Source organism: Manis javanica, chromosome 1 (assembly GCF_040802235.1).
Source record: "Manis javanica isolate MJ-LG chromosome 1, MJ_LKY, whole genome shotgun sequence".
Taxonomy (NCBI): domain Eukaryota; kingdom Metazoa; phylum Chordata; class Mammalia; order Pholidota; family Manidae; genus Manis; species Manis javanica.
In genome coordinates this window covers 191,960,077-191,983,759 of record NC_133156.1, presented here as the reverse complement: position 1 = coordinate 191,983,759, position 23,683 = coordinate 191,960,077, and the positions used below count along the sequence as shown (strand labels likewise).

The 23,683-nt window shown below is 33.5% G+C and overlaps 1 protein-coding gene across 8 annotated transcripts in view; it reads left to right on the top strand.

Moving 5' to 3' along the window:
- Nucleotides 1-23,682, top strand: part of REL (REL proto-oncogene, NF-kB subunit) — a 39,167-nt gene extending 15,485 nt beyond the window's left edge. For 4 of the 8 annotated variants that reach the window (XM_017648510.3, XM_017648515.3, XM_036996631.2 and 1 more), the window contains 7 exons: nt 306-397; nt 12,458-12,598; nt 13,779-13,883; nt 14,455-14,667; nt 15,236-15,304; nt 15,433-15,504; nt 16,582-23,682. In XM_017648510.3, coding sequence (XP_017503999.1) covers nt 306-397; nt 12,458-12,598; nt 13,779-13,883; nt 14,455-14,667; nt 15,236-15,304; nt 15,433-15,504; nt 16,582-17,366 — 1,477 coding nt within the window. In that variant the 3' untranslated portion in view covers nt 17,367-23,682. The remainder of the gene's footprint in view (nt 1-305; nt 398-12,457; nt 12,599-13,778; nt 13,884-14,454; nt 14,668-15,235; nt 15,305-15,432; nt 15,505-16,581) is intronic. The other 4 variants (XM_073212785.1, XM_073212777.1, XM_073212780.1 and 1 more) reach the window with 4 other exon arrangements.
- The last annotated feature ends 1 nt before the right edge of the window (nt 23,683 follows it).

Sequence of the window (23,683 nt, the reverse complement as noted above, 5' to 3'; positions counted from 1 at the left end):
CTTTTGCTTACATTTTCAAATATACAGATTTTGTTGACCTTATTATGAATTTGTTTGGGAGGTGAATTTCAGCTCTTTGGTCTTTTTTTCTTGTTACTCTTCATTTACTTTGGGATATTTGGCATAGGTGTAATCAGTAAGGTGCGATTGTGAAATACTGCATGTAAAAACGATATATATACTATTTTTCTTTTAAGAGTCCTCCTAGTGTTGGGTTAATGCTTGGTTTTTGCAGAATTTATTGTGTCATTTATGTGTCCTTGTATTTCTAACACAAGTTTGAAAGTTTTGTGTTTTCCTTCTAGTTTTCAAAATTTGGGTATTCGATGTGTAAAGAAAAAAGAAGTAAAAGAAGCTATTATTTCAAGAATAAGGGCAGGAATCAATCCTTTCAATGGTACGTTTGATATGACAATTTATATTATTTGTGTAAGTCAAATTCTATTTCTGTTAAGTTCTATTTCTCTCAAATACATTTCTTTTGTAATTTGAGCCTATGTTTTCAAAGCTATTTTAAGTTCTGTGTTCACTTTTCTACTTGTTAACTTACACCTTGATCTGAGGAATGAAGTATATTTAAAATTGTCAGTGTGGAAAATAAATTTTTATGCAGACAGGTGTCAGTGGAGAGTGTCATTTTTTTCTGTAAGAAAACCTCAGAAGTGTTCTGTTTCTCTTTGAATGTGGCCTTTCTTTTGCCACTCCAGCAGACAGGATACACTGCCCTTTCTGAATGTTGAATGGGCAATGCGGTTATAAGGTATTGTAGTGTATGTAACTCAAGAGCATATTCAACAGTAAATTAATCCCAATCTGGAAGAAGTAGTATAGAAATAGTAGAAGTTAAATGAAATATTTTCATAGTATTTTTGTGTGTATGGCTAGATATTTACTGTCATGAGTTTTGTTGGGATGGCACCATCTGGTGTAGCAGCTGGCAATTGTAAGTACTCTATTATTGTTTGAATAGATAACTGACTACCAATCTCAGTGCTGGCATCTTACACTACAGTAGTCTCCATTGTAAAGTCTTCTCAGCTACTTAAATATGCCTAATTCAGGAACTGAACGACACTAAAATTTTCAAATTCTTTGTCATATTTAAGACACCTTTATGTTGCTGGTTTGTGTTTTTCCTGGATGTATAAAAATAACTTAAGCGGTACGTGATAGTTTAGGAATATGCTCATAGACAAGTACTGTTTTTTTATGGACCATAAGGTCTGCATCTTTCTCTCTAGACCTATTTTTTAAACACTACATAGTATAATGCTGAAAGAAACAGTCTACTTACTGGAGGAGACTGATGTTACATGATTTGTATTTTTCTAGAATTTCCTTTATACATATACAGTAATTTATACATATATTTTTATATAAATGTAAACATGTTTTGCTACCTATTCTGCTTCACTCAGGAATGTATCTTAAACATCTTTCATGTTGAAATATTAGAATGTTAGAACAGAAAAATAAGAAATTAGTCTATTTTACTTTTTAACAGAGTATTCTATTGTTTGGGTAGACCATAATTTATCTAGTCACCTGTTAATGAACATCTAGGTTATTTTCCTTTTATTAAAAAGCTCCATTGAATATATACTTTGAGCTCTTTTGTAATTGTTATTATTATCATTAAATCATTATTATTATTGTTTCCTTATGAATAAGTTTTCAAAAGCGGAAAATTTCTGGGTCAAGAGTGCTTATTTAAAATGTGGATTCATTTCTAATGTAAAAGATCAAATTTTTAGAGACGCCATCTATATCTAGATGAAGTTTAAAACAGAGACAATGTAGTATAAAAAAGGAGATTTTATAAACAATAGCTACAACTTAGTACTCTTTGTATGTCAAGGAGTAAATGTTAAGTGCTTGATGTATACTATTTTATTTAACATTACAACACAACTGTCTTAAGTAGAGAAAAGCAAAGCTTTGGTCATACAACTTTCCCAAGTCATATAGCAAGTACAAGTGAAAAGCTGGAATTCAAATCCAAATCTCCTGACTCCAGTGCAAAAGTCATTAAAACAGAAGATGGTAGGAGCCAAGAAACAGGTGGACTATCTGTGGGAATTTCTCTGTTTCTGTCTTGTTTGTTTTACCAGTCCAGAACCAGGCATGGTGTTAATAACACTCATATAGCACTTAGAATAGTTCCAGCAGTATCGTAAGTACTTTATATATATATTATTTAATCTTACAACAACCTATGGGGTAGGTACTGTTATTATCTTCACTTTATAAATAAGTAAGTGAAGGCATAGAAAAGTTAAGAGAGTTGCTCAGAGGTCATAGAGCTGATAAGTGGTAGAGTCGGGATTTGAGTGCAAGTAGCCTGGCTCCCAGGATCATGTTCTCTCCCTTACACTGCCTAGATGAATGTAGATCTGGGGAAGGAACGGTCTTGCCATGGATCCTTCACAGTGTTTCTGTTTTCTGTTGTTTAGTCGTTTTTCTTCTTTAAACATCCATTCCTTCCCCTACCCCTTTTGCTGTCTCCCTAGTTTAGGAACTTACCTCATTTGAATTGTAGTCCACCCCCACAACCTGCGTTAGAATAATCTTACTAGAACAGCACTTTAGCATATTACTGTGATTCAAAAGTTGTGGTGGTTCTTAAATAGTTTAAAAACTAAATGGCCCTGATTTGAAAGTCTTCTACATGTAGCTTCAACATAACTTTCTTACCTTTTCTTCTAGTACTTCTCTTCATGAGCCCTTCACTAGTCCAGAAAAACTGTCTTGTTTACCTACCCTGACCATCTCTCAGTGCATTTTCTCCATTCTTCTTACTACCAGCTTAAGGATGTAAGCTTTTATCATTTTTAGCCTGATTCATTGTTGATAGTCTCTAAATTGTGTTCCTGCCTCTATTCTTGATCACCCTCCAAGCAGGTTATATACGTTCATCCAAAAAATCCTTCTAAAACCAATGTGAATCATTTCAGAACTCTTCATCCTTCAGTGATTCCAAGTAGTCTTCAGTGGTGGTTCTCAATTTGAATGTGCATAGAAATCCCTTAGTACTTGTAGATTCCAGGCCACATTCGCACCAGTTTGTTGAGTCAGGTGCGGGACCCAAGACTCTGCATTTTGAGAAGCCTCTAGATCCATGTTTCTTAATTTATTTGGCTGTGACTCACAGAAGGAAATATATTTTATCTCTCTGTTTAATAAATGCACATACACACATAGATAAAAAACAGTATTCTTACTACATGCAATATACTGCTTATTTCTTTTTTTTAAGAAAGTGCTTATCCAACCCACTAAATTAATTTATGACCATTGAGTCCCAAACTTGTACTACATGCAGTGTGTTTTCTGTTCTTTTTTTTTTTTTTAAGGAAATGCTTATTCAATCCACTAAAATAATTTTATGACCAGTGAGTCCCACACTACAATTTAAACATCTCCACCGCAGGTGATTCTGATGGAAGTGGCCTGTGGACCATGCTTTGAGAAACTGATCTACTTGCCAGATTCAGCTTCTCAAGCGTTGCATTCAAACTCCTTCATAATCTGGTTCTTTTCCATGCCAGCTTCACTTCAGCTGTCATCTTCTGCCTCAGCTTCTCGTCCCTCCTTCTGCTAGTCCTGAGTGCACACATGCATGCTTCGTTTTTGCCATTTGAACTTTTTGCCATTCTGAACTATTTGCCATTTTAGGATAGACATATTCTTTCTTGTTACTGTGCCTTTATTCATGCAGTTCCCTTGCATGGAATGTCCTGATATACCTGGTGAATTCTTCCTGCGTTAGCCTTCAAGATCATGTTTAAGAGTCACCTCTTCCAAGCTTTTCGTTACCTTCCTGTAGTGAAGTAGGTCATCTCTTTTCCCAAAGTGTTGTACATACTTCTAATACAGACTTCTATAACTTTGTTTACATGTTTTTCTTCTACTAAATCATGAGACTGAAGGGCGGAGACTATCTTCTATGCATCTCTATCACCTAGCCCAGTGTCCTAGCCCTCTACATGGTAGAGGCTTAATTAAGATTTGTTGAAAGAATAAATGAACAAATGAGTGAATGAACGTGCCTTGTTTGTATTTGTCTGCCAAAAAATACTCAAGTTGTTTTACATATCTGAAATGCCCTGAAAGTTACCTCAAGTGTTAAGGTAATACCCTCTTAACTATACCATTCACTCAGCAATTGATCGTGAAAAGGTTTGTGACATCTATTGGATCATTTAATTATTCAGCAGTTGTCTTCTGAGATGAATTTCATGCTCTTTGTGGACAGGGTCTATGACAGAATTTGTTTATATTCACTTTGGTGCCTTAATAATGTATAGTTCTTTGTATTACTGTTATGTTACATATCTATCTTCATAGCTAAGTGCCTTAAGTGCCTTAAGGTAATGGGTTTCTTAAGTGTATATAATAGGCTACCCATCTCAACTACTTATGCATTCATTTCTTCAACAGATTTTTACCTCGTTTAGTCCTTAAAGTCTTGTGTTGTCCTAGGTGGTTGGGATAAATCTGTGAACAAAACAAAAATTCCTACCTTTAAAGAGCTTATCTTCTAGTGTAGAGAGCCCAACAATTAACAAGTTTATTAAATCGATTATATAATCTTACATAACAAAAAGTGCTAAGGGAAAAAACAGCAGTGTAAGGAGCCAGGGAAACAGGTTATACATTTAAATAGGGTTAGAATAGGCTTTATTCTCTATTCTGATGTTGTTTTCATAGTAGAAATACTAATGCATCTTATTGTTTCCCCAGAGTATTGAAATAAAACCTAAGATGTGCATTTCTAATACTAAGCAAAACAAAATCTAACCCCCCTGAAAAACTCAAAACACTAAAAACTAATTAAAATAACTGACTCAACTGTAGAATTATCCTTTGTTTGATTATTTATTTTATGTTATTTTCATCATATCCTAGTTTAAATTCTACCACTTAGGTAGAAATTTGTCCCAGTAAACTCACACTTACTTGTAGATAACAATTACTTAACACAGGAAAAATTCTACTGGTAAAAAATACAAGATACTAGCTGATTTTGCATTTATGTTACATATTTATGATGTATAGAAACAATAGAATTGGAGATATTTGATAGAATCGGTTCTTCAAATTCTGGTCTATAGACTGATGCTGTCTCATTGTGTCAGTCTGTTCTCTAAGGATCAAACAATATGTGAAAATACAAAGATAATTAAAACTTATTCTTTGCAGAGTATTAGTTTGTATACTATATCATCTATTATATTTTAAGGCCAGTTCTTATCTTTCTTGCCATTAGTTCTTTAAAACAGGACAGTCTCTTACACATAGGAATATGTAGAAATCAAGTAGTGTTAAACTTGAGGCTTCATGTAAAATATTGTTCAAATTGTCTGTTATGTTTTAAAGTCTGAATTAGGTGAGGAACTTAATTAAGGACTCTGATAACAAGTTTTAACAGTGTCTGCTTAGCTGGAACAAAAGAATTGCAATTAGAACTTCATAGAGGACTCTTACTGCAAAAGCCAGGTGGGGGGGTAATTAAATTAATTACCTTTTTCTAGCTATATTTAATGTCACATATAGAATTCTCATATTTAGTCATTAAAATCCATAGGATTTTGACAGTAAAGAATTTGCAGTTTTAGTAGGCATTTTACTATTTTTCCATGTATAGAGAACATTGAATTGTTATGAGAACATGACTGTTTTGCAGTTGAGTTTGTATTGGTAGTCTGAACAGTTTAAAAAGGCAAGAAGTCTCTAACATGATTCTCATCTCCAAAGTCCGGTTTAATACAAGGAAACAAGAACCTTTTCTCACAACTTAAGAAGTAAGAAGAAAAAAAGGCTCTTATGTAATTCATTATCCTTTTTTCATTGCAGTAACTTGTTTTTCAAGCCTTTGGTTACTCTGAGCTGAACTTGGAGCACTTCTTTTATGCCTTCAGTACTCCTTGAACATATTCCCTTTATAACACTTTTTGTTACATAATTTTAGTTTATGTACCTATTCTCATCTCTAATCTTACTAAGGGCAGGCACTGTCTTTTAGTGTATAGTATACATTTATTTTTGTGGATAGCACATAGTAGAAGCTCAGTAAATATGTTGAAAGAACGAGTAAATTACTACTAGACTGCCATGACCATTATCTTTTGCCTGACACATAAGCACTTAAATGTTATATATTACACATATAGGATAACCTATATGTTATAAGTAAAATACATGAAATATAATTAAATGAATTATAACTAAAGGTTATGTATTGTCTTAAATGAGACAGCTGTTAAAATTGCTTATCTGTATACTGTGTATTTTTGCCATTATTTACTTTTATTTCAGTCATATTTAACAGTATTAGAATTTTAAAAATATCATATCTCTAGGGCTAGTAGATGTTATAGTTAATTTTAAAAATTTAATCCCTGCTGCCTAAGAAATATGTCATGATAATATCATTTTTTTTGAAGATGAGAATAGTAATAATACTTCTAAATATGATTAAGGAGAACACTTTTTACCTCATATCCTTTTGTTCAGGTATAAAGGGAAGTTTTAAAGTAATTTAAGAAGAATTTGATTGGTATGTTGCCTTTTGCTAGATTTTGTATGTTAGAACAAAACATTGCAGAATAAGATACTGCATTTTGTATTATAGAATGATATGTATATATTAAAAAGCCTTGGGCAAGCATTATCCTAAATAATAGAAGGAACATCAGAAGCATTCACTGTGAAGTTAGGAAGGAGAAAAGAATGTGCACTCTTACCACTTCCAGTTAACATTGTAATGGAGATTGTAGTCAGTGCAGTGAAACCTGATTGAAAATGAGGAAATAAAACTAATTGTTGGAAGTATTAACTGTGAAAATTTAAATGGATTTATAAATAGATTGTTAAAATAATAAGTTTAAAAGAATGAATAGATGTAAAATTAATATACAAAAGTCGGTTGCATTTCTATACATCGGCAACAATAATCAAAGGAAATACTTCCAGAAAATACAAATACATTAGCAAGAAAACTAAGAATGATGATCAAGATTTCTTTAGAAAAATCTGTATACTTTTACTTTGAGAAAATACCACCTAAATAGAGAGGTATATCATGTTCTTTAATATCAGGTTTTTATAAAGATGGCATCTTTTTCTCAAGTTGATATACAGAGTTGATGCAATTCCAAATCCCCAAGGTTTTTCATTACATATAATTCTGAGTAGAAGAAAGAAGATACTTTATAGAAGAGGAACAGCAATGAGAAACTGACCTTATCAGATATTAGGGTTTATTATGAAGAACTAAGTCAGGCAGTGTAGTAGAATTGAGAACCCAGAAACAGACCTACGAAAATATGAGACTTTAGTATATGACAGAGAAAGCATGTCAGATCAAAAGAGGAAATATATTTGATAAATGAAGCTGGAAAAAATGGTTAAGTTGTTCTCTGCCTCTTACCATTTACAAAAGTCAGCTGAAAATTGATTAAAGACTTTGATGTAAATCAACACATGTAAAAAACTTTTGGTAAAAAATATTGGTAAATAGATTTTAGTCCTTGGCATATAGAAAGATGACACAGTTTTCTATAAAACAGTTGATAAATTGGATATTTTTTTATCTCAGTTTATTGTACTTTTCAGTTCTAGAATTTGGTTCCTCTTCTGATAGTTTCAAATTCTTTACTGAACTCAATCTCACCTTAAAATTCCTTGAATACATTAAATACTGTTTTTTAATTTATATTCCTCTTAGTAGATATTTGATATCCAATATTATATTGGTTTCTTATGTACAACATAGTGGTTTGATAATTATATACATTACTAAATGCTCACCATGGTAAGTGTAGTTACCCCTACTACTATACCAAGATAATACAATATTATTGGTTACATTCTCTATGCTGTACTTCCATTCCTGTGACTAATTTGTAAGTTGAAATTTGTACTTTATTCCCTTCACCTACTTTACCTGTTTCCCCCACTTGCCCTCCCCTATGGTAGCCAACAGTCTTTTGTCAGTATTTATGGGTCTATTTCTTTTTTGTTGTTTTGTTTCTTAGATTACACATATAAGTGAAATCATTCATGTTTCTCTGATGTATTTCACTTAGCATGATACCTTCTAGGTCCATCCATGTTGCAAATGGCAAGATTCCATTTTTTTTGATATAGTTATTTTAGATCTTGTTTGAAACTTCATTACTTGGATCCTTTATGGTCTGTATCTATAGTCTGTTGTTTTTTTCTTTTTTAAAAAAGTTATTTTTTTTCCTCATATGCCTGGTTATTTAAAATAGAATACCAGTCATTGTATATGAAAATGTGTGAAGATTTTAGGCCTAGGATTTTATCTCCCTTCAGAAGATCTTTCTGTGGTATGTGCTAATTGATTACACTAGCAATCCCAGATCAACTAGAATCAGTGACTGCTTTAGATTCTTTGAAACAAGGCTGTTGTTCCTGTGAGGTCTGGCATCTTTCCAGTTCACCTTTACTCCTAGGGGTATATCGCCTTTCAGGCCCCATCCAAAGCACTGGGCATTTATCAGATCTTTGGCAGACCCTGAATTCCTTTGTTTTTCCCCTATAGCCTTTTGAGAGTTCATCTCAACTTCTCGTCTTAGCCAATTTTTACAAAATTGGCAGACTGAATCTGGAAAAAAAGAGTCTTCTTATTCTAAACTTACTTGTTTGGGCTTCTGTGATATTGTGATTTATAATAAATACAGCTGACCCTGGACAACCCAAGTTTGAACTGCATGGGTCCACTATTTTTCAAGAATATACTGGAAAATATTTTGGAGATTTTTGACAATTTGAAAAAACTAGCAGATGAACCGTATAGCCTAGAAATACAAATAAATAAATATATATATAAATAAGAAAATTGTATGTCATGAATGCATAAAATATATGTAGATACTAGTCTATTTTATCATTTACTACCATAAAAATCAAAAGTAGGCTATTAGTAGTTAAGTTTTGGGGAAGTCAAAATTTATACAGGATTTTTGGTTGCAGAGGGCAGTGGGGGACAGTCAGTGTCCCCAACTCCCTCATTGTTCAAGGGTCAACTGTATATATTTGGTCTTCATCCCCACTCCTAGCACAGAGGAATTTACCAAAGTGATAAGAGTAAAAAAGGTGAAAGAGTGTCTTACTATTAATAATTTTTTTATTTTGACCACGCCTGACTGTATGTTAATGAGGTGACTTTTGGAAATCCCCCCTAGGGATCACAGGCTCTTGTTGCCAGAGGAACCAACCACATTAGAGAGTTGGAACTTTGGTACTTTTAACATCATCCCGTGACCTCTGGTAAGGTGCTAGAGGTGATTAATCACCAATGGTCAATGATTTAATCAATAGTATCTACAAAATAATGCCATCATAAAAATTCTGACCTAAGGGATTTGGAGAGTTTGTCCATTGGTGAGCATGTGGAGGTGCAGGGAGGGTAGCTTGAAAGCTCAGCGCCACTTCTTACCTACCTTGCCTCGTGTCTCTTATATCTAGCAGTGTCTGACTTGTGTCCTTTGATAACAACTGATAGTCTAGTATGTAAATTGTATTCCTGGCTTCTGAGAGCCATTCTAGCAAATATTGACCTTTAGGAGTGGGTCATGGGAACCTCTGATTTGTATCCAATGAGTCAGAAGCACAGGTGTCAACCTGGATATGTGATTGGTGTCTTAAGTGTGTTGACGGGGAGCAGTCTTGTGAGAATGAGCCATTACTTGTGGAATCTCTGCTAACCCCAGGTCTTTGGTGTCAGATTTGAATTAAATTGTGGAACACTTAGTTGCTGTCCTAAGAGTTGGAGAACTGCTATGTGTGGAAAAATCCTATGCACATCTGGCATCAGAAGTGTTGATGAGAGAAATGGGAGTGTTCTTACAGCTTCCTTCATTTATGTCTTGGGCCCCCCAATTCTTCATGATCTCATTAGCTTGCTGATATGTTGAGAGGATTTTTGTTTCATAATTTGTCCACCTTTTTTAGTTCTCCTGGTAGAGTTGGTCTCAATTACATGTCATCTGCCACTGCCAAAAGCAGAACGTACCTTTATTAATTTTTGCTTTATAGTTTTCTTCAGCAACTTACTAAAATGTCTAAGTGTTTGATTGTTCCATAGGCCTTTCTTTAATTGTTCAGTCACTCCCTGAGACAGTGTTTTATAAATATTATATGTAAGCCATTATGACCCATGTTTTACAAACATGCATAAGACACCCATTCTGCTTTCATAGAACTTAACCTAATAAAGTAGAAGAGACTGTGCATAGATTATTATTCTTTAATATAAAAAAAACTTAAGTGTTTAAGAGAGGTATAGGTCAAATGCTGCACTGATTTAGAGGAGATACACCTTCTATTTCAGAGTTTGAGGTTAGGCTTTGTAGAAAAGAAGCTCTGGGTCTTCAGCCCTACAGTGAATCTCCTGCATTGAATAAAACCGGTATTGGTCATGATTCCTGCTAGTCAGTGATTTTTAACCACTTCGTGCAGAGATTAAAGTAATTTTGATGCAGAGCTAACTGCATTCTCACACATTGAAAAAATTCAAAGTAAAATTCCATAAAAAGTGATTTGTGGAGAAGCAGGTAGAATTTTTTTCTCTTTGATGAAACAGTCGTATGTTAGCTTGCTGATGTGTTGAGACGATTTTTAAATATTTATTTATTTAATATTTAAATCTTTTTAAACTTTGGTTTATCAACCAGTTTTTTATGTGCCATGTTAAATAAAGTTATTGAGGTCTAATGTATATACAGCAAGATCCACTCACATATCTACTCCCATGTAACACCACCACAGCCACGATAAGGAACATTTATTTCCTCCACCACCACCACCTAAGCATTCACTTGGTTCCCTTCCCATTTAATTCCCTCTCCTTCCTTTGGCCCCAGTCAACTATTAATTAACTTTCCTTTGCTATTGATTAATCTCCTCTAGAACTTCATATAAATAGAAGCATATAGTATACATTTTATATCTGGTCCTTTTGGTGTTTACGCTTTTTTGAAATAACATTCATGTTGGGGTATATATCCATAGTTGCTTTTAGTGTTTTATTGTATGGCTATCACAATTTGTTTATCCATTCACATAGGTGTGTTTTAAAACTTATCAAGAGCACTTAGCTATCAATTTATATTTTTGTGTATCAATTACTCATCTTTAGAATTGAGAAACATTAATGTGTTGAAGTCTAAATTTATAGTGGTGTAAAAATTTGATTTTGAAGAGGTCAGCCTCTCCTTGCCTACATAATTGTGCCAGTAGAGCAGGATGCTGTGATACAGATATTCACATGTACGGTTTGACCTTTTAGTCGTACAAATATGTTTTGTAGACCCCTTCAAATGCTAGGCTTAAGAATGCTGATGTTAGGATAACTTTAAATGTTGTGATGTAGAGACTGTGAATGTAGTTTAAATAAAAACAATCAAAGTTACATTGTTATTTTTATTAGTCATTACCTGTAAGACTAAAGAATTTGGATTTTTAATTATGTTTCTAAATTTTTTATTTCAAATATCAATGCCTTTTGAAAATAAAATTTTCATATAACTTAATATGTGAATTATATGCTTTTAAAAACATGACTTAGTTATGGTTTATTGCTGCAGCTTCTGGTATTCTTTGAAAAGGCAATAATATTTTTCTTTTGAACTGGATTTCTTTTCAAATACCAATTTAACAAACTGTAATTTTTAAAAATTTTTTCAGAACTGCAAAATTTCCCTGCTATAAGCTTTGTTTTTAAAGAAAACTTAATTTGAACATAAAATTTCTTATGGAAACTAGCTACCATACATCATCTAGCATCCTCTTGATACTTAATCCCTAAAATTCTTATCTAAATTTCAGTAGGTATTCCCATGTATGGCATTCTTATGCAAAATATATATAATATTTTCTAATAGAGTTAATTTCTAAGAGCATAGGCTCTGAATTCAGTGACCTGAGTGTGTATTCCTATTGTATACCACTTCGTAGCTGTGAAACTTTGGACAAGTAATTTCATCTCTTCAAAATCAATTCCTCTTCTGTAAAATGAGGATGATAGTAATTCTTATATAGATTTAGAAGATAATTTGCAGTGTCTTTAACATAATGTCTTGACTAAATATATATTTGTTGAATTAATACATACCTATTCTCTATTGTATATAACATGCAACCATTTTTGTAAAAATTTTGTTATTAATGTCAATTTGAGATTCTGCTCTAAATTCCAGACAACTGGAATAGTTACTTCCTGACTTTGGCCATAACTTAATACTGCCAGATAGGGACTACAGGGTGATAGTGTAAAGGCATTCTTGAAATTGTGTGCCATTCTTTTTTTGTTAGTACAGATTTGTATGTTATTTGAGGTTATTGGATATATTGGGTAGGGGGGAGGACCTAGCAGGATTTTTGTTTTATGGGACTATTCTACATTCTTTAAAAAAAATGTACTGTTCAGTCCCTGAACAACAGCTACTTGATATTGAAGATTGTGACCTCAATGTGGTGAGATTGTGTTTTCAAGTTTTCCTCCCTGATGAGCACGGGAATTTAACAACTGCTCTACCTCCTGTTGTCTCTAACCCAATTTATGACAACCGTAAGTACTTTTTTTCTTGTATTTGTAGTTGTTGCTTGTTTTTTTAATAGTTTAAATTTTTCTGTAAGTATTTTGGTAATTAGAAAAAGGGTATGATCATTAGTTGGAAAAATCCAAACATTACTGACATAAATAATAAAGAGAGTAAATTTCCTATAATCTCATCCTCTAAAGATAATTACTGTCCTCAGGTACATACCAGTTTCTTCTTCATAAACACACACACACACACACACACAAATATATCATCATAATTCATAATTCACACGACATACTTTTGGCAACTTAAAAAAAAATTACCACTTAATCTTTTTTTAAACTTTTTTTCTCTTAGTAATATACCTTAAACCTCTTTCCCTTCCAGATATCTTATTCGTTTTAGTAGCTGAAATTTTTCTTACATGTATGGCTATGTGAACTTCCTTACATGCCTGTATCATAATCTTATTAAATCATTACCCTGTTAAAAAACATTTGGTTTGTTTCTTTCTCGTGGCACTACAATAAATATCCTGTGTGTGCATATCTGTGCAAATGTCTTCTAGCATGAATTTACAGAAGTAGAAATGTTGGCAAATGCTAGATCAAAGACTATGGGTATTTATAGTTTTAAAAGATTATGAAGTTGCCCTCAAATACTCTGTGTGTGTGTGTGTGTGTGTGTGTGTGTGTACACGTGTGTACTCTTACATATGTTTCCACCAAAGATGTTTGACTATATCTGTTTTGCATGAAGAAGGATGGGGGACATAGGGCTAGGCTATAAAGGTAGATCAAAGTATCTTCATCATGGAGAACTTTGAGTGCCAAGTAGAATTACTGAAGTAATATTGGCTGGATAATAGGAAACATCAACATTATATTGTATAGAGTCATGGTCATGATTCACGAGATTAATCTGATGACAGTGTGTAGGATGTTGAGAAGCAGAGAGATTTAATTAGACGACATATCATTGCCTAGAAATTAAGTCGCATGGCTCTTAACCATGTTGGGCAATGCAGTTAGAATGGAAAAGGACAGATGTGGTTGATTAATGTATTAAAGTGTCCTTAATTTACTCACATACTAAAGCTTTTATCTGTCCTATAAACTATTTTCCTAAAATTCTCTCCATCGTGAAGGAATGAAATATATTATTAAGGTAGGAACCCATTTTTTAAAAACCCTTTGTATTTAGGTGCTCCTAACACAGCAGAATTAAGGATTTGTCGTGTAAATAAGAACTGTGGAAGTGTCAGAGGAGGAGATGAAATATTTCTACTCTGTGACAAAGTTCAGAAAGGTATTTATTTGTTTTGTTTGTGTGTTTATTTGTTGAATTCAGAAATCTCAACTATGGGGTTATATCCTGATAAGCCTTTTGCAAATTGAAAATACTCAAAGTCAAAAGTACATTTAGTACACCTAACCTATCAAGCAGCTCAGCCTCATCTACCTTATTAGATTAGCCTACAGTTAGGCAAAATCATCTAACACAAAGCCTATTTTATAGTAAAGTGTTGAGTATCTCATGTAATTTGGATACTGTACTGAAAGAGAAAAACAGAATTGTTGTATCATACAATGGTTGTTGAGTGTATTGGTTATTTACCTTCATGATCATGTGGCTGACTGGGAGCTGTGGCTCATTGCCGCTGTCCAGCTTCACAGAGAGTGTCTTACCCACTTATCAATAGCCCAGGAGAAGGTCACAATTCAAAGAATAGTTTCTATTGAATGGGTATTGTTTTCACACTGTTGTAAAGTCCAAAAACTGTAAGTTGAACTATCATAAGCTATACCGTCTTTATTTTAGGATAATCGATGCATTTTACTTTGTTTTACCATTACTTCTTTGCTTTCATATTCATTAGATGACATAGAAGTTCGGTTTGTGTTGAATGATTGGGAAGCAAAAGGTATCTTTTCGCAAGCCGATGTACACCGTCAAGTAGCCATTGTTTTCAAGACTCCACCATATTGCAAAGCTATAACAGAACCAGTAACAGTAAAAATGCAGTTGCGGAGACCTTCTGACCAGGAAGTTAGTGAATCTATGGATTTTAGATATCTGCCAGATGAAAAAGGTATGACTTCTGGTAGTATTGTTTTATGTACTCCATAAAGTTAGTCCTGCTAAAAACATTTTCTTGTAAGATACATTCGAACACAGTTTTGTTTAATTATAATTTATGTTTTGTTTCCTGAAAGTTTTCCTTTAAGTTGATTTTTGACTGATGTTTATGCTGTTTGCAGTTCTTTCTTAGGAACGGAATCTGGAATAATTTCAGTGTGTCTAAACTTTATCAAAATTTGTTTTATATTTGAGATTCTATTTTGCTCCTTATTGTGCTCTTTTTTATAGATGGCAAACTAGTCACACAGAATGTTCTCCATTTTGGTCTTTATCTGTCCTTATTGTGTTGTCATTATTATAGGTGTTATAAGAAAACAAGATGATTATAAACCATCTTTTATTCAGAAAAATACTCAGTTACTACTGACTTGGGACACATTCTGTAATACTTACTAATTCTACATTATGTATATTTATTTAAAGCATTTTCTACATAGAACTAAAACACCTGTTTATTAAAGGAGAGGAAGCATAATTCTATGATGCTTTACATGCTTTCCTGGTTTCTTTCTAACTAGATACTTATGGCAATAAAGCAAAGAAACAAAAAACAACTCTACTTTTCCAGAAACTATGGCAGGATTGTGGTAAGAATACTTTGTATTGATTTGTATTTAAATAAGTTTTGGGTTTTTTGCTTTATTCAGTGTTTCAAATTTTAACTGATAATGTTACTTTTCAAATTATATTTACTAATGGAAAAACTTGATCACAGCAGTTAATTTTCCTGAAAGACCTAGACCTGGCCCTCTAGGATCAACTGGAGAAGGAAGATTCATCAAAAAAGGTATTTTATTCCCCATGGAGTATTCCTTGTAATCAGAAAGACCAGTGCTTTGCACAGTGTATTGGAATTCCATTTTGGGGAATGAAAAATGCTTCTTGATATTTTCTACTTCTACAAATTTTTTCATGCTTTGAACATTGAATGAATTGGTCTCTACTTCTGAAGGTCCTATTGGAAACTTTGATGATATTTTTGGATTTATTGTTCGAGAAATTACATTTTGTTCATATGGTGGTAATTTTACTGATTAATGTGTGATGGAAGAATTGCTTTAGATCTAGCCAGTTGCCTGTCTTTCTAATAAAGTTTTACTGGAACACAGCCATGTTCATTTGATTACATATTGTCTATGGCAGCTTTTTTTGCCCTCCAGCAGCAGAGATAAATACTCATTCAACAGAGGCTATATGGCCTATAAATCCTAAAATATTTACTCTTTGGCCCTTTAAAAGAAAGTTGCCAACTTGTGATCACTCAGTCACAGTTAATTAGAAATCTGTTCTTCCCCTTAAATTATTAAATCAGTGCTTTGTCCTGGTTTAGTTGTACAGAAATCATATAATATGTAAATATAGAATCCTTTATTTTTTTTCAGACTGGGAACTTTGTAGTACCTTGGAGTTTTATCTTAACATAGCTTAGAAAGTGGATTTTTCAATCACCCCTAATGGGTGTTTCCTTCATCCCTCCATTTTCTCCCAAAAGTGGAGAATATTAAATGGTTTCGTCTGTTTAGACTCCTATGAGCCAAAATTCTGCTTTATCTTTCACTTTTCAAAAATATATAAATGGGGCATCCAAAGCTAGATTTTCCTATTTAACTGGAGTTAAAATATCTATGCCAAAATAAATTACCAAAATTAGTTTAGAGGTATTTGTAAAACAGTGTTCAGAATTCAATTTTGAACTCATTTAATAATTTTAGTGCTATTTAACGTTTTTATCTAAAATGGTGTATCAGTTTCCTTGAAAATTTTCTTTATTAGTGTGTTTATGCAATTTTAATTTACAAACAATGCACTTTATAATTGTGTTCACTTCTGTTTTATAAAAATACATTTCCCCCCACCCCCACAGAATCAGACTTATTTCCTCATGGTGCACTTTTGACAGAAATGACCAGACCTCCAGGAGTTTCAAGTCAAGCAGAATCCTACTATTCCTCATCTGTACCCATGTCAAGTGCCCATCATGCTTCAGCCATATCCTCAATGGTACCTCCGCCACCTTCAAGCTGGTCATCAGTGGCCCACCCCACCTCATGCTCAGTCAGTGCAAATCCACTGAGTAGTTATTCAGCAGGGGCACTTCCCTCTAATTCACAGGGTATTTCACCATTCCTGGAAATACCTGTTGGGAGTGATTTGAATGCTCCTAACACTTGCATTTATAACAATACTAATGACATAGGCAGAATGGAAGCATCATCCATGTCACCAACTGACTTATATGGTATTTCTGATGCCAGCATGCTGCCTAATTGCCCTGTGAATATAACACCAAGTAATGACAGCATGAGGGGAACTGATAATCCGAGACTTGTGAGCATGAATCTTGAAAGCCCCTCTTGCAATTCAGTGTTAGACCCAAGAGACTTAAGACAGCTCCATCAAATGTCCTCCTCCAGTATATCAGCAGGCACCAGTTCCAATACTACTGCTTTTGTTTTACAGTCAGAGGCATTTGAGGGATCTGACTTCAACTGTACAGATAACAGTATGATAAGTGAGTCAGGACCAGCAAACAGTACCAATCCAGACAGTCATAGTTTTGTTCATAGTCAGTATGCAGGTATTGGCACTATGCAGAATGAGCAGTTGAACGACTCATTTGCATTTGGTTTTTTTCAAGTTAACTTGTGAGACTTAAATGGTGGTTCAAGATTTAAATCCTTTTAAATGTTTGTAAACATTTTGTTGTTACCTATATAGATGTAGCATTTTATATTTGACTGACCAAGACTACAACTTGAGGGTTTTGTGGGGTTTTTTTGGTTTTGTTTTTGAGGAATGATAATTTGAAAACTTCTTTATCAAGGAGAAGTATAAAATTCTGGGTATGTAGGGGATTCCTTTAATAGGCAATCCTGGCTCTGGAGCTCCTTGTTTAGCTGGAGACAGTTTGTCAGGATATAATGAAAGAAGAATGTTCACAGCTGAAGCTGCAACAGAGAGAGATGAACTCTTCCCAACTCCAGGAAGAGCTGGAAAAAGTCCAGCATTTACAGAAGACTTTTGCTTCAAGAGAAGATAAATTCACACAGACTGAATTTCTAGACTATCAGTGATGCCCTGTGGAATCCAACATACACTGAAGGTTTATTTAAACAAGTTTATCAGCCTAAGTTAAATCATTATTTGACCATAAGGATATATAAAGAATTTGTGACATTAAATATTGAATGAAATTAATTTTTCCATTAAAAGACAAAAATACAACTTTTGTTACGTAGGATACAAAGTTGGAAACTGTCATAAAGGAAAATTCCTAAACAGAAATTTAAAAGAGCTTTACCGTTTCTTCTTTTGAAACATGTGACCTGATACAGTGTGTGTTGGGAATTATCTTTAGAGCCCTACCACATTTCTCCAGGACAGACTGACACCAGAGCAGGCTCCAGTTATTCCAAATACACTTTTTTATACTTCTTTTTTATTAATCTATTCTTAGTTAAATGAATTAGCTGATATTTGCTTTTAAGCAAATGTAAGGTAAAACTGGTAATGACTATGTCATTGGAAAAATTAATTTCTTCTTATTTTTGAGGCCCATGGGCCAAGGTGACCCCTAAGGGGTTTTCTGAGGCTTTTTGGAGTTTCTTAGATTTATATGTAAATCATAATTTCTTTAAAAGACTAAGTTGGGCAGAAGGCTATTGAAGTGAGCTTTCAAGGTATGGGAGGTTCTTTATATAATGGACTATTTAAATCCATACCTTCAGAATTGCTTATATTTTAGCTTTACACCCATGTTTTTAAAGGGAAGAAGTTTTCTTGGACTCTTCTTGTTTCTTTTTTTGTATCCTCCCTCACTTATGATCTCATCCAATTTCTTACTGTTAACTTCTGAATTTTACCCCTAGCTTAGTTAGACCTATCCCCTGAGCTCCAGACTTGGAACTTGTATGTGTGTGTACAACTGCTTATTTAACATCTCTACCTAGAAACCTAATTAAAGCTTAACTCAGTGTATACAGAACTGAGTTATTGATCTCTCCCAAACTTGCTTCTCCTTCTATCTTCCCCAACTCAGTAAATGGCAATGCCATGCTTCTAGTTGCTCAGACCCAAAACTGTGGTATCATCCTTGGTTTTTTGCTTTATTTCCTCTATCTAACCCATCAGCAAATCTGGTAGGTCCTACTTTCAAAAGACATCCAAAGCCGACCATCTCTCATATATTTGTTTTTCTTGGAGACATATGCATAGCTCACTCCTTAAACCTTCAGTCTCCGTCAACTGTTACCTGGCATGGCCTTCCTTTGCTCTATATACTTCAGCACTCCGTGTTCCTCCCCGACCCCTTTGCATTTGTCCATAGCACTTACCATAATCTGACTTTACTAAGCATCTATTTGTTTACTGTTTGTTCTCCTATACTGGAATATAAGCTCCCTAAGGGTAGAAACATTCATGTTCTGTTTGTTGAATTCCCCAGTGTGTAGAATAGTGTCTGCCACATACTAAGCATTCAGTAAATATTTATTGAACTTTCAAAATACTACTAATAGAACTTTTTAAAAAGAATAGTTTTATTTATTAGATTTTTTTATTTTATGATTTTTATAGTTCTGTTTAATGTGACATTGGGTTTATAGCAGAATAATGTACATTCAAGTTGAGAATTAAGAATAGTAATCCAAATTGTTTGAGAGCAAAGTAATCCTAGTGGCAAAATGATGATAGAATTGGAGCAATAATCTTAATTATGATGTAACTGTCATAATACTAAGTAACTTATTAAAGACCTAATTTATTTTGCCATTGGGACCTACCATGAATGTTGAACATATTCCTAGCTAAAAATAATGTATCATTTCACTTTTGTAGCATCCAACAAAACCATAAATTTACTGGAACAATTAAAAACTAGTCAATTTGGTGAAAATGGGGAATATATGAATGTCATATAAATAAAAATTCTGAGTTGAATGATACTGGGAACCATAGGAAGGAGAGAAAAATAAGACTTTGGGTTAGAATAGTTTATCAAACAAAAGAAAAAAGATTAAAGACACCTACATACCATTAATATTTCTCAGAAATTATGATTTCAAAATGAAACATTTCTTTTACATAATTTTAAAAATCATAAGCACATATTTTAGCAGAACTTAACCAGGGAGAAACGAAAACCTGAGGGCATAATTTCTTTCCTGTTCAACATATGAACCCAGGGTATCTCCAGATAGTGGTTAAAAGGTGGTGAGCTTTTTAAAAAAATACAGGATCCTATAATTTTGTATTAATTAGCACTGATCACATTAAAAACTGTTAGAGTATCTAAATGGATTTTTTTAAATTAGATAAGCAATTGAGTTGTTCTGCTAGTAATTTTTTTCCTGTGTAAGCTGAATTAAGGTACTGTTACATCTGTGTTTAGAGTATTTCCAGTGGATTTTCATTTTTAGGTGCTATTTACCGATCATAGAATGTATTTTGTAACTTAAAAAGAATTTGGCTTTTCCTGTCTTGAAATGTATTTATACTTCCACCTATTCTTGTAATACCCACTTTAAGTTTCTGAGGAAGAGGTGACCTACCTTTCTAAACTCTACATGTACCTCTTCCTTTCTCTCTCATCTTTTTTCTATGTCCTTACATCACCATTAAGTGCTTCTTTTCTTTGTATAAACATGGTAAATGTCTTCTTCAGCCTAACAGAAAATGAAAAGACCTTTCCTACCACCCTCATGCTCCTTCCCATCACATCCAGACTTATGCTTTCATTTCTGTTTCCTCACTTCCCAGTCACTCCCTAGCCTATCAATCTTTCCCTTTTACCTCCTACTATTTTGTTATGCTATCCTGGGAAAAATGACCAGAGACCCCCTCCCTTGTCAAATCTAGTGTCTTTCTGTCAGTCATCACCCTGCTTACCCATCCATGACCTTATCCACCAGTCCCTCTTTGGGTACTCCTCTGAGGTTTCTGCGATAGGTAATTTTTTTTTTTCCAGAATCTCAACCCCAGCCCTCAGTTGGTGCTACTTTTTCTCCTGCATGACCTCATCAGTGCCCATAGCTTCAGCTTTCTCTCATGCTACCTGAATGTTATCTAAAGTGGCTCCTTTTGCATTCTTTACTTTGACTAATGGCATTACCATTTACCCTGCCACCCAGGATATTTAATAGGAACTTCAAAATCATATTTTACTTTTTCTCCCTCACACTCAGACTTAGTTATGAAGTCCTTTTGAATGTGCCTCCTAAAAGTTTCTTGCATTTGTCCCTCTTTCATTCCTGCTGCTTTCTTAGTATAGGCCTTCATTCTTTGCTCTGGGTAAAAATAATACCCCTTTCCCTCTTACACCCTATTTCATAGTTATCATTGAAAAACCTCTCACTCTCAGGCTTCCAGGCCTCCATGCTTAACATAATATCCACTTTGCCTCTTCTACAGCTGTACAACATGTACCCTTAAGACTGGGCTTTTGAACCTTTTGCCTCTTACAGTATTAACTGTTTTAGGTAGAAATTGTATAGTTGCTAGGATTATCTCATACCACTGATCCAGCTTCTCTGTACTATATGTGGCAGGTTTAATCTTAGTTCTCCCTCTGGGCATTTCCTCAGTTCCTTACCCTTGAACAGACGTTCCAGTATTGATGTAAACAATCCTATTTCACATTTTTGAATGTCTAATGTGTTAGGTGCTAGAAATGACACAGAGGTGAATAAGACAAAACTCTTGCTCTCAGAGATATCAGTCTTTTTCTTTTGAGGGATAAACATACACAGTAAAATGCATAAAGTGGACTAATATTAAATGTAGGCTTGATGAATTTTCATATATGTGAACAGTCATTTCTGGCACACCAGAAGTTTCCTTCATTCTCCTTGCTGCTCTACCTGCTCCTCAAAACAACTATTCTGATTTCTATCTTTAGAACCTGCTATCTTAAATGGCCTTTTAAATTAATAGCAGGGTTTCTAAAAAAATTCAGTGATCAGATACAGCTGGCTTTTCAATTTCTAACCTAGTGCTCCAGAAAAACTAATTATACTGTCCATGTTAAGAGATACTCGGAATCGGTATTAGTCTGCCTAGTAGCACCAAATAATGTGTTACATCATTAGCGGATTTATTGAAGGATTAAAGAATTAACAATGTGATATTAAATAGCATGGAGAAACAGAAAAAAATACGGAATTTTTTGTCAGAACATCTGAGTTATAATCTTTAGCTCTACCACTCAAATTTTATAGTGTTTACAAATAACACCTTCTTTGGGCCCAACTCCTCAGATATAAAATGCAAACAATACCCAGCCTACCTACCTCACAAAGTGTGTTGTATTAAATAAAATAATGCATAAAAGGAACACTGTAAATTGTATAGTTCTAATCAAATACTGTTTATGAACCAATGGCTGTATGTATCTGTGACCCTAATTAACCTATAATCTGAACACTCCTTCCCGTTAACTAATACATGGCAGAATGAGAAAAATCACCATGGATTAGATTCTTTAGTAAGAACTCTAAGGTGGGTTTTTCCTTAGGGTGGCTAGCTGTTGCCCAGATCTGGAAGACCTTCATTTGGCCTTGTTCTTTCTAGAGTCATTTCCTATTATATAATGAAGATAAGGTCAATTAACAACTTCCAATATTGAAATACTATGACTCTTGAATTTCTTTCTCAAAGTTGACTATGAATTGGTAGTAATATGACCATCTTCTTAAAGGGGAGTTTCATCATAGCTAATGAAGTTGCCACTGAGAGATTTCTGATCTATTTTGTTTTTAGAAGTTGAAAATGAATGTGGTATAAATATAATAGAAAATTTCATGCTATTTAATAGTATAAGCCCAGAAATGCTTAGCTAAAGATAAATGTGTGGGTTGTTTGTACCCAGTTTTGTGTCTTTGTCTAAGACTTAAGACAAATTCGTATCTTAACTAATATATCTTAGTAGAGTATATCTTAACTAAAGCACAAACTTAAGATCAGTGGATAGATTGAATCTCAAAGTAATCATGTATATGATTTTTTTCATTCATAGAGAAGTGTAAACCAAAAAAAACCCCAAAACTATCATGTCCCCAACTACCCTCACTAATAAACAAAACAGATAAAAATTTTTAGAGAATTATTTGTTCTAAATAGTTTTCTATTCTAAATATCTGTGGCTTTAAGGAAAAACAGCACCTGCTAGTAATTATTTTAAAAGGGTAGAATTTGTCATATTGTATTTACTATTGGACTTTCAAAAATTTAAAGAATTAAAAAAAATTAAATCGCTATGTACAAACAGTAATGTACAATAATTAATATAAAACTTTGGTAATTCAACAAATAGAGTTTTCAGGGGTATCAGCAGGTAAATATAAATATTTTGTATAAGTATCAAACATTTATCTTGCCTGTTTTTCTTCTTTATTATCTAATCAAAACATTGTGCTTTGCATAAAATGTAGTTGGAAGTAGATGAGTATTAAGGGATCCATTTGTAGAATTCAGTCTTAGGAGACTTTTTTGGTGACACACTTACTTTTATTGGATAATTAGTTGAAAATGTTGGTCACTGGTGCACAGTTTAGTTTTAAGATGAGATGGGAAGGAAAACACAAAATTTTGCAGGTTATGGGCATTCTTAAATGCACTGTTAAAATTAATCCTTCAGAGATGACTTCTGTTTTAGAAGAATGTATTTAAAAATACTGTTGACTGATGAATCCAGATCCTCACAGAACGGCACTATTCTGTTTTTTGACAGTTCTAAGTATTTTTATATGCTTCTTAATGGCTATAATGAATTTGGGGGCACTGAAGAAAGTGATTTTTTAAAGTTCTCAGGTATTGTTCAATTATTTAATATTAAATGAGATGTCAAGATGCAATCATTTTTTTAAATGTCTGCATTTTATTGTACAGAATATTTTATTACTTTTGTAATTTTGAATTCAATGATTTTTGTGTGTGTGGTAATATAATAAATGGAAAAATTCTAAAACCAT